The 12233-nt window shown below is 41.9% G+C and overlaps 1 protein-coding gene across 1 annotated transcript in view; it reads right to left on the bottom strand.

The window, feature by feature from the left end:
• The window catches only part of LOC124775283 (juvenile hormone acid O-methyltransferase-like), a 47064-nt gene extending 39338 nt beyond the window's left edge, over positions 1–7726 (bottom strand). The window contains exons 1-2 of the mRNA XM_047250120.1: positions 7566–7726; positions 4187–4319 (exon numbers count right to left, since the gene is read on the bottom strand). Coding sequence (XP_047106076.1) covers positions 4187–4319; positions 7566–7726 — 294 coding nt within the window. The remainder of the gene's footprint in view (positions 1–4186; positions 4320–7565) is intronic.
• Positions 7727–12233: the final 4507 nt, after the last annotated feature.

Here is a 12233-nt window from a genome sequence, read left to right as displayed (position 1 = left end):
CCAGCACGGAGCCGGCTAGAGCCAGTTCTGTCTTCGCCAGCCAGCGACTCAAGTACACCACTATTTGGATACAGCCTCAGATGGGACGTCGCCCGCGACCTGCGCTCTGAGCCTTTGTGTTCCGCGCCGTGGACAAGTCGTACTGCCCGTGAGATACAACTTTGCATACGTACTTTGTTTTCTAAGACAGACTTTTCATTGCTCACGAGAACGTAATCTAAGCTCTCAAGAATCTATACCGGTTTCGTTTAAGAACAGTTATTTGATATGAAACTTTCCTTCACAATACTAGGAAGAATCGCTGGAAAACGTTTATTTTCTTCTGTTGCGCTGCTTCAGAAATAGTGACTGTTTGTGTTCGAAGTTTACTTGTTCAAATAAACAAAGTTAAATTATGTCTACTTGTGATAGTGTGAAAATATCCAGAGTGAGAAACACTTCATTCACATCTTATTGTAACATCTTGAATTAATCAGCGCAAAAGCGCGCATTAGAATTTAGCTGACCTTAGTGATATACAGGGGGGGGGGGGGGGGGGAAGGGGGGGGGCAATTATTGAACTACATCAAATAAAATCGTCATAGCTTCGCTGAATGGTTTGCGTTAGGAAGTTCAAACTGCACTGTTACTGCACTGTTGGCTGCGTAGCATGATGGGAATTAGCATGCGCATTGTTGTTTGTCTTAGCAACGAAGCGCACCGTCATTTGGATGGGTTCGTCAATAACCAAAATAAACGCGTTTGGGGGACTGATAATCCGCATTTCGCGATCGAGAAGTCTCTTCGCTCTCAGCACGTGACTCTGTGGTGGGCAATGTCCAGTCACGGATTGTCGGTTCGATATTCGTTGATGGTTGATGCCACGGTGACTACCGAACGGGACGTGACAGTTTTGGAAGATGATTCCATTATACAAAGTGACCCTCATTTCGACAAGATATAGTTCGTGAGAGACGGAGCTCGACACCATCGAAACAAGAGAGTGTTTTATGTTCTGGAAGAGCACTTTGGGGGCACACATTATGGCTCACAGGTACTCAGAAGCCACTGTATGGGCCTCAACTGGCCGCCATATTCTCTGGATCAGAACACATGCGACACCTTGTTGTGGGGCTATATTAATGACACGTTTGCAGCAATAACCCCAAAACCATCTCTGAGCTGCAAACAGCCATTCAGGAGGTCATCGACAGCATCGCTGTTCCGACACTTCAGCGGATCATGCAGAATTTCGTTATTCGTCTGCGCCACATCAACGCCAATGATGGCTGCAATATCGAACATGTCGTAATCTAAATCCGAATATTTGTAGTGACGTTCATATGTTGAATAAATTGTGTGCACGCCGTAGTTTGTAACTAATTTACGTTTTATTCAAATAGTTCAATAATTCTCACCCTGTAGAAATCGTAATGATATACTAGTGCAGATTCGGCTCCTAAGAACTGGTTATTTTGGAAAGTCTCGCCAGAGTGTGTCTAAAGCCCCTTTTACGTGAACGATTTTGTTGTCTCCATTGACTACTCGTGACAAGTGAGTCTACTGCAGGACCTCTGGCGTTGTACTAATGTAACAAGTCTCGTCTGTCACGAGTGGTTGCTCTTGATGACACCTCAGCGCCGAAAGTGCTTGCGTTGTGAGAGCTGTCTGCTCAGCAGTTTGGCTCTCGAAGTGAGGTTATGAAGAGCAATCCGTTTTATTAAAATAAAATCTACATATTGTAATAGAATTGAGAAAAACCAATGATGATAAAGTTTATTATTAATGATCAAGGCGAAATTCATAGCAGATGTTCTGGGCAAAGGACGTATGCTGAATTCTCCACTCTCTGGAGAAATGAAAGAATAGGCAAATTTTCACCCAAGCACTTCGAAACATCTGCATTTATTTTCTCGAAAAATACACGTAACAACAAATGTTGTGCATCGTCCTTTTATTTGGAAATTCACGGGACAGAAAACAAAAATTGACTTGAAGCATGCGATTGTTTTCATTTGGGATGTGTTCAGATCACCAAATCAAACACACAGACATTTATGTAAGGACAAAATCCTCTGCTTCCCACTGGAGGTTTTTCACAGCATTCCTGGGCCGACGTTAATATGTTCAGACTTGAAACCTTCGCTTATGCATCTTCGATGAGATTATCAAGCCTGCTCTGGTCCAGTTTGTCCCACTCTCCAGTGACGATTCTGCGTAAGTCGCAGAGTATATGGTCGTTGTCGATGTGCGACTGGTTTCACAGTATCGAAGATGAACAGGTGGCTTGAGTTCAGTCGAGAATCGTATTTGCGAGGATGTGCTGAACTTGAATGACTCCGAGCTTTTTTAATTCGAAAACTCGCAAAACTTTTTAAATAAAACAAACTTTATTAATATCTACTTCATTATTTTTCATGTCTATAGACTTATTTCTCAACGCAGTCACCTTGGTGACGAAGGCATTCCCCCAACGAGAGGCCAGTTTGTTGATCAGTCATTGTAGAATACTTGACTTTCCCACGGAACGAAAACCTTACCTCTAATTACACTGCTTCATCGCTATCAAAGCGAAGTCTTCTAAGCTGTTCTTTAAGCTTTGGAAAGAGATTGTGCTCTGTCACTCACAATGAGGTTGTTGTTATTGTGGCCTTCTGTCCGAAGACTGGTTTAATGCAGCTCTCCATGCTATTCTATACTGTGCAAGTCTCTTCATACCCAAATAAATACTGCAGGCTGCGTAGTTCTGAATCTACTTACTGTATTCACCTCTTGGTCTCCTTCGACGATTTTTACTCGATTCATTACGAGCACGAACAGCCGAGCGTCGGACATTAGTGATGTCGATACAATCATCACCATGCATAGCTTTCATTCTTCTATGGATTTCAATTGGATGCACGTTGTCTGCGGTTAGACACTCCATTACAACACATTGTTTCTTACGCACCGACATAGTTGCGGTACATATCGCTATTTTACACGCTACAATTCGAAACCATCTTACGTCAGTCGACTGAGAAATAAGCCAGACCTTTAGTACCTCTACCAGTATAGAGCACAGAATTAAAAATTCGGAGGCATTACTTTTCTACAAGCCCTCGTATCTGTCGAACAGTGACTTGACGCATCAGCGCTCACAAGTTAGAAATTTTACGTTGTTACCTACGTTGTATGGAGGTACACGAAACGATCTACGGACTTTCACATTTCCTTTTAAGCACATCTGGTGCACGATTTTGCTTTAAATACCAGTTGAAGCTGACAAAAGGCACCAGGAAAAAGTGTTTATGGGATCTGCTGAAATAAATTTTTAAATTTATTGCAAACTCTTTGCATTGGCCACAAAATTTATTGTAACTTATTTGTTTGTACAGTTTGAGGGAACTGCGTTCATTTGAATTATCAATTGAACAAGAACCGGCTGATGCAATCAGACACCTAGACAACGTAGAGCCATAGACAGTAGTGTGATTGCATTCCAGTTCAGCCATATTCCAAGGGATAGTGCAGTATAATTTATTGTTATCAGCTTGGCCGGTAATACCGCATCTTCCGGTTCTTATCGTACATGAAACTCGGCAAGACTGAGTTCTCGGATGCCTCTCTCTGCCCTATGATTAGCCCTGTTCATTAACCACGGGACACCAGAAGACTCCTGTTGATGATCGCAGCAGGGGGTCGAAACGTCGAGTACTCGAGAACGTTGAACAACTCTGAGAATCTTAAAGTCAATCGCAATGGATACGACAGTCCTCAGATTTATAAAAGAAAATTTTCCCTGGCTAGTAACTTTAGTTTCGTTTGAGGAAAAGGCAGAATGCAGTGGTGGTCAACATAGTTCCTCCCACCCACAAGTGGGCGTTTCAGCTTTCGTGGTGGGCGGTAGCCGGTAGGGATTTTGAAAATACTTTTATTAGGGTTTAAAGAAAAATTTTGAAAATAAGGGACTGACTATTGTATGTTTTAACTTGATGTAGCTCGGATTTATAAATTTTGTAAAGTAAACTTATCCCTACTTCATAAATCATATTTACTGTGTAATCGGTGGACGGTTAGAAAATTTTACACCTAACACAGAAACAAAAGTGGGTGGCAGGCTAAACAAGTTGACTTCTCCTGAGGTAGGGCATTTTTAGAATTATTAAACATAATTTCCCAAGTATTTCTAAGATTTAGGAGAATATCGGGTAGACCTAAGGGTTACCTGCATGTACCGCGCCCAACGCGAGTCTTTCGCCATTTCTTCAAACGCTGTGTAAAACACCATGTTAGCTATTATGCTGAAGACAGCCTCTCCTCCAGGCACCAACAGCTTGTGAATGTTCTGGACAGCGCGCCTGTGAAAATATTAATGTATTATGTGGCGTTGCCCCAGTGGAGGACACATAAGACTTTCTGAATTTTTGTAAGAATCAAATGAATGAATTACAACAAAACTATTTTGTGGTGAAAATTTACAACAATAGTACTAAAAACCCACACAAAATAAGGTGATTTTAATTTCACATTATGCAAACGAAGTTAAATTAACATGCTTGAACTTGCTGTTCACAACGCCGAACACATTATGAGAACGATAACATTGTAAATGTGAGCACAAAAATGAAATTACATGTAACGGTATATTCAGTGTCGTTATAGGTCTTCAATGTCACCATTCCTTGCTCTTTGTTGATACCTTGTGCTATTTGAAAACCAGCAGAATGGCACTTCATTAATTCCATAAAAAAATTACTGGCTACAGCTCTTTTGTTCCTGTGGCTTCAAATGCTGTTAAATTATAGACTATTTGTAAAATTACTAATTTTTAGGGGCAAAGAACAGTTTTTCTAAAAATTTAAGATGTCTATCCTCCAACCGATTAATGAAAGAGTTTTTAAATTTATCATACGAATATACCACTGTTGTACATAGCCCGGTATTAAAGCCACATGTTCTTCTAATGGACTCTTAGGGACAGGGAAGGACCTTGCTCCTGAATTTTGCAGCTAATGCGCTATCGATAGCATTTTTTTTACTGTCACTGCATCCCATTGTGATTTCTTTGACATTCTCATTCTGGCACGATGAAAGGGATACGTTTTCACGTCCAACAACTTTCCTAATATTATTTCATAACGATCATGTTGTCTTCATTTTCTTCTGCTATATCACACAGCTCGAATAGATTCCGATACTGTGGACGGCGGGGGGAGATGGGGGAGAAGCCACAACGGCATATGCTGTTTTATTTTTAATGAAACCAGCAGCTTCTCCCCTGTACCCATCTATAGTGTCCTTTCCTTCTTTTTCCGTTGAGTTGAAAGCGTGAATGAGATTTTTTTCAAAAAATGGTTCAAATGGCTCTGAGCACTATGGGACGTAACTACTGAGATCATCAGTCCCCTAGAACTTAGAACTACTTAAACCTAACTAACCTAAGGACATCACACACATCCATGCCCGAGGCAGGAGTCGAACCTGCGACCGGAGCGGTCACGCGGTTCCAAACTGACGCGCTTAGAACCGCACGGCCACACCGGCCGGCCGATTTTTTTCATGTCTCGTAGAGACCAGATTAGTTTATTTCCTCCAAAGTAGTTTTGCAGCTTCTAGATCTACACTACTCTCCCCGTAGTCTCTCGTTCAAAGATACCTTAAAGAACAACCTGTAGCGAATGATGAACTTTTGTGGTTCTTTCTGCATATCCAGAAGGAACATAGTCAGTAAATAGCACGCCTTTGCAGCTTTTATTTTTCTACCAGTTGGCTAGTCGAACATGTGCCGTCCCCTCTTCTCGTAGAAGGAAGTCGTTTCTAACGGGAGAGCAGAGGCGTGCTCCATCGTTTAAAATCTGTCTCCATCTAAAAATAAAAAATAAAATATTTTATAGTGAGCGGACGCTAAAAGTTTTCAAGAAGGGGTTGGATTGGCGATAGAAATTGTCACTGCTAACACGATTAGTCGCGGCAGTATGCAGATTACTATGTGGAAAGTATAAGGTGGCAGTGTCCTTCCGGTGTGAGTCAGGACAGCTCGGTGAAGGACAAAGCAAAACACCAGCTGAGGAGACAAAGGAACGCTCTGTTTCTCTTTTTTTAGAATACCATATCTGGGTGCAGTAAGCGAAAAAATTTTCAGACGTATGAGATGTAAAAACATTACTTCAACGTATTCTACATTTTCGGATACAAGCAAAAAACTCAGGCACAAGGAAAAAGCCGTGGGAAATAAACATAAAAAAGCGGGCGTATACTGCATTAATGCAATAACTGCCGCAAGAAATATATAGGACAAACCGGTATACTGCATTACATGCAATAACTGCCGTAAGAAATATATAGGACAAACCGGTAGGCCATTACAGATTTCAGGAACACCTTATGTTAAATAATAACGCACTTATCGAAGAGGGACACAGCATCACAAGCCGTTCAGAAATTTAAAAATATTCCAAAAGCAAGAAAAAAAGCCTCATTTTGAATATGTTAGAAAGAGTAGACATTTTTAGATATAAAAACGAAAACGCACAATTCACGTTGAATAACCAATTGGAATTAAAGCGCCATATCATTCATGCCAATTTTGACTGTTTGTACAATTAGGTGTTAGTACCTAATAAAATTGTCTATTATTCTCGTGTGTAAAGGTATCGACCTACCGCTCCTAGTCATCAGTACATGACGTCACACTATCCATATGGGTAACTTCCGTTCCGCCAGCCAGCTAGTCTCTCTTCGTCGTTCGTGCTTTTGCTTTGTCCTGCTCTGCTGTCACACTGGTAAGACACTGCCACCTGACGCTTTCCACATACTAATCTGCGTAGTGTCGCGGCTAATCATGTTAGCAGTGACAATTTTTCAACGCCAATCCGGACTTATTTAAAAACTTTTAGCGTCCATTCACTATAAAATATTTTCTTTCGTCTTTCTTTATGCAGGCAAAATTTTAAGGAACACATCACGCAGTAGTATTGACGATATTCACAGAACAGTTAATTTTAACTAGGAGCGACGGATATTCCTGCAATATTTTTAAGTTGTGGCTATATTTTAGACATTCCTTTATTAATTTTAATATTCACAAAATTTGCTGATACTGTACTTTGCTTCTTACAACGTATGTTGCACTTGACGATGCGGCTTTAGGCAGCGAAACCCACTGAGTTTTAATGAACAAGAATTTCACCTACTGTTAGCGGACTTCTTCCTAACGTCATACATTTCAACAGCTGCAGCTGCCCTGAACATAAAATAGTTTATTTCTATTTTGAACAGTGATCTTTACCTTTTGACTTGCCCTCGTAGTTACATGCTGCTCTGTGACTCCGTTTTAATACATAAGACATTCTTCTTGCAGTCTGACAACAAGCCTTACATAACCTAGTTTTATCAATAACAAAAGAGATAAATATGGATAAACTTAAAATATTGTTGGAGAAAATGGATGATTGATTGTTATGGTATTTCTTACTGGTGGAAGTACCACAACAGCAATCCATAGCTGGAGTGATCGAGTGTAACCCCTCTTGTATTACAGTCGGAGAAGTAAGACAGGCGAGCTGCTGCACAGTAGTTGATAAGGCGAAAAACTAAGCACACACCTGTTGTCGGGCACCCAATGCAGCAGCAGCAGACAGAACACCTTGCCGAAGGGCGCGTACTGCCACACGGCGGAGTTCTCCAGGTCGGGCTGAACCACGTCCAGTTGCTCGTACGTGATGGTGCCCGGCAGCGCGTTGTGCTGCCTGCAGAACTCCAGCATCTTTGTGCTGATGTCGCAGGCCACCAGCTTCGTACCCGGTGGCAGCCGCGGAGCTAAAATCTGCCAGTGCAGAAATATGTTTTCTGATTTGCTCTTCTAAGCTACACAGCTGGTAAAGTTAATCGGCGCTTCCGTTTCTTCGAGGACACAAAGCGATAAACAGCGTGCTGAGAGCGACTTCCAGACTTATCGAGGATTGAGAAAAGAGGGGATTGATAGAAGAGGACACAATTGTCGAATGGAGAGTACAGTTCAGATTCCAGAACGTCCAGTTCGTGTGCCGTGACCTGGTACATTAGGGTGGCTCGCCGCGATGTGCCATGGAACATAGCTCACCGGGCCAGCTAAAGCCTGAAAGATGTACAAAGCTGTCGGGAACAGTCTTAAAAGCTTGTAAGGGTGTTGCAGGGTAGGTTGCTCTGAGAAATAATTATTAATTGTTTCCAATTTTGTTATTATTGAAGTTAGCTAAACAAGCCGTTGAAAGACAGCACAGACGTAGCTTCTGCTCACCTTGCTTAAATTTATAACTTCCGGAAAAAGCACAGTTTAACAGGTGATGAGCATTTGAAGAAGTGCTAACTCACAGATGCCTGTGCATTACCGCACTTTTCCTCGTGGAAGTGCTTGAATTGCTAATTAAATCGGACTTGCCGCAATGTATGAATTTTGTTCTCAGCAATTATTTCTCAGTACAGCCTACCTTGCAACACCCCTACAAGCTTTTCAGACTGTTTCTGACAACCCTGCGACAACTAACAGGTAGTTCAAGCGGCGCATCATCAAACGGTGTCTATTTGAAAACCCGCCAATATTTTGCGAACTGCATCGGTTGTGTCCGGCTCCTGAGTACACGGGATGTGCTTGTGGGGCCTATGCCCTCAGCAAGAGTTTAACGCGTGTGTGCGGAACATCGGATGTGTTTGAGCTTTGTTGGAGCTGTATTCGTTTTCAGATTCGTGTGTCTTTGTGTCAGAACACTGCCCATAAACTGTCGAAAACACAATGTACGTACAATTCGTTTCTTTTTAGGGTTCCCTTCTTCAGTCGATAAAATGGAACCCCTGTTGGATTACTTTTCTGTCTGTCTGTCTACCCTACTGTGAAAAACCATTTTTCTCAACAACGGGTAAACATATCAAGTTCCAGTTTATGTCACATACTAAGGTCTACCAAGCGCACATTATGGCACATACTGAGGCCTACTGTCCCTTGACGGCGTACAAAAGTGAAGCATCTAATGACAGAAAGGAGGCTTTCAGGACCGGATGACACACTCCTGTTAAATCCTTCGAGGTATAATGTTGTCCTCTTCTGTTCCTGACGTTCTACCCTGAACTGCGCTGGACGTCTTTAGAGGCGTTGCTCTTTCACGACTCAAGTCTCAACGGAGGAGCAACACCTCTGGAGATGTCCAGCGCAATTCTGGAGGGAACGCCAGGAGCAGAACAGTTTCGTGGATCACGACATTATACCCCGAAAGGTTTACCAGCAGCAATGAAGCTTCTAAGTCAGTGAAATCCAAAGTAGGACCATTTGTGTCAAATTTTTTGGCATTCGCACACTCATCCATCAAAACCTATACTTCTTTCCCGTTGACGTAGAATCATGAAATTTGGCAAGAAGCAAGATTTCACAGTACAAGAAAAGGAAACAATCAGTAAATTGTTAATTTGTTATTATATCACACGAAAAAAATGTCTTTTTCTCGCTTGCTATCTGACTCCAGACTTGAAATTAAAACATTCTCGAAGGTACTGGAATCCCTGGGACCAATATTTTGCCAGTATCAATGTTGATAACAGGCAAAAATCGCCGAGATTCTCGATTTCCAAGATGGATGAACTATCTGTATACAATATGACTACGAAGTCTTTCACGACGTATTTCTTGAATAAAAATCTCTCGGTGTACATGCCGCGTCAGTTCAGGATAAAAATTAAGTTTGTATGGAACCCTCACAGCTTGAGTCCCGAACGCACAGGCCAATGTTTCACTATACAGGATGTTAAAAAAATCGTACTATGCATTGCGAGGTTGCAGTATGGACTAAAACAAGAAAACAGTCCAATATACATGGGCTCCAAAAGGAATGCCTTAAGTTCTATGAGCATTTGTTCATATAGGCTCGTGTGAAAAAAAATCTCTAATACTGAACAAGTGGTCACAGCTCTTAATGGATGCATTTTGGATATTATTATCTTAGTTTGGACCACACTATTACCACTCAAACTATGGGATAATTTTTTAACAGCTTGCATGAAGAATCCCTGCGTAATCGGGAGCACCATGTTTTTCTTGCTTTGGAAAAGGATACGATGATCTGTTGCTTAATACACAATGGAAAATTCAAGATAGTACGTAACAGTATTATGAAAAGGATAGTTGTTACTCACTATATAGCGGAGGTGCCGAGTCGAAGATAGGCACAACAAAAAGACTGTCAGAAAATGTGCTTTCGACCAATAAGGCCATCATCGAAAATAGTCGAAAACTGTGATCATGTGTGCGTGAGTTGCGTTTGCGGGAGTGTGTGTGTGTGTGTGTGTGTGTGTGTGTGTGTGTGTGTGTGTGTGTGTGTTGATTTTCGACAAATGCCTTGTTAGCTGAAAGCTCACTTTCTGACAGTCTTTTTGTTGTGGCTGTCTGCGACTTAGCTCTGGTATACGTTGAGTAACAACTATCCTTTTCATAATATTGTTAATTATTATAGGTATCTGAAGTTTGGTGCACCTGTTGCGTACGAGGTGGTTCTGTAAATCAGGATATGAACAAGGAATATGCAAGTAAAATAGAAACCCCACAGAATGTCTTAAATCTATTGTTGTACATAGGATGTTACATATCGCTTTCTTTATTAAAATTCATAAATGGGTGTGATAAATGAAAGTCCTTGTTGCTGGTGGTGATGAGTTCTATGTGAGCGGAATGAACATAGACATGATCTGATTTACTCAATCTGTGCAGCGACGCGTTAAAGCTACCATTTACTCGTAATCTGGCATATAAAATTGTTTTTGAAAGAGAAGCTAATCAAATAGCTGTAATAGCGGCAGTGCACCACAGTCCACGGATAAGCAATTATACCGCGATTCCGGTATGTCCTTAGGTAGTATTGTCACCATATTGCATTGTCATAAGGATTATCCACACCACATGTCGCTGCATCAAGAACTTCACGGCACCGTTTTCCATAACGGAGTAGTGTTTTGTAAGTGGCCACGTCAACAAATGCAACCGACCCCCAAGTTCTTTACCCTTATACTATTTTCCAGTGAGTCTACATTCACAAATAATGGTTACGTTACCGGGATAATATGCATTACTGGAGTGAAGACAATCCCCACTGCTTGCAGCAAGTTGACCATCAGCGTCCTTTGTCAGTTAACGTATGGTGTGGAGTCATAGGGAACAATCTCATTAGTCCGTATCTTATCAACGGCATGTTGAAGGGGCGCAAAGAGGAACTATCGGAAAAACTGTAAGACGTTGCCCCGGACGTCCAACAACGTATGTGATTTCAGTATGACGGATTCCCGGCACATTACGCAACTGAAACACCGGAGGTATTAACGTTGTTTACACTGTTCTGTGGATCAGGTGAAGTGGCCCTATTAATTGGTATGCTAGGTCGCCGGATTTGATGTCGCCGGATTTCTTCCTGTGGGGATATTTAAAAGATAAATTGCATCAGCAAGTGCCAACAGGCCGTGAAGACATGGTCGACAGCATCGGAAACACCTATGCTGATAATCCTGCATCTATGCTTCTGTCGTCTTTACGGTCAGCTGAAAAGTGGATCACTAAATGTGCTGAAGTTGACGATACTACGTTTGAACACCTACTCGAATTGGAAAAGTAGAGTAGTGTTCACCACGAACCATGGCCACAGTATCACGTCAAGTAGTCCCCTGTTCGATGGGTTGGAGGACTACAGCGTTGCGAATGGGGTTTCCAATTAAAAGTTAGGAGATACTGGCCTGTCCTAACGTCGCAGCATGGAGGTGGGGTCCCAAATGCCACTGGATATTCAAGGACTTTTGAGTACCACGTCACAAATTGCGATAGTGCACCCATTTCTATTCCTCCGATTACAGCGCCACCTGTGGCGAAAGGAAGGAAATGCTTCAGACAAAAGTATATAGATTTTGCCATAAAATCGTAAACTGCAACAAAAACCGGGGGTTCCCACTGAAGATTTCAAAGTTGCCCTTACCAGCCATGGACAGGGTTGGGTGGCTGGTTGAGTGTGGCATCATTGGATGTGTCACTCCGAGACAAACAAATTGGAATTCGAACATTTTTTGGTCCGATGTGTAGTTTCGAAATACTTCAGTGTCTTCTGTTAAAATGAACACTCTGTATACCTCCTTATCTCGATGGTCCTAGATATCCAAGAGCGACGGTACTTTTCAGAATACATCGGAGTTGCTTAGTCGTCGATTTCTCTGATGGAGTAGTAACGTGACTGGAAGTGAAGAACCCACCTTCCTGGCGACGTCACCGG

This window comes from Schistocerca piceifrons, chromosome 2, assembly GCF_021461385.2.
Source record: "Schistocerca piceifrons isolate TAMUIC-IGC-003096 chromosome 2, iqSchPice1.1, whole genome shotgun sequence".
NCBI classification, from domain to species: domain Eukaryota; kingdom Metazoa; phylum Arthropoda; class Insecta; order Orthoptera; family Acrididae; genus Schistocerca; species Schistocerca piceifrons.
Note: the sequence above shows the minus strand (reverse complement) of the source record. Positions and strands in the feature narration are given on the sequence as shown.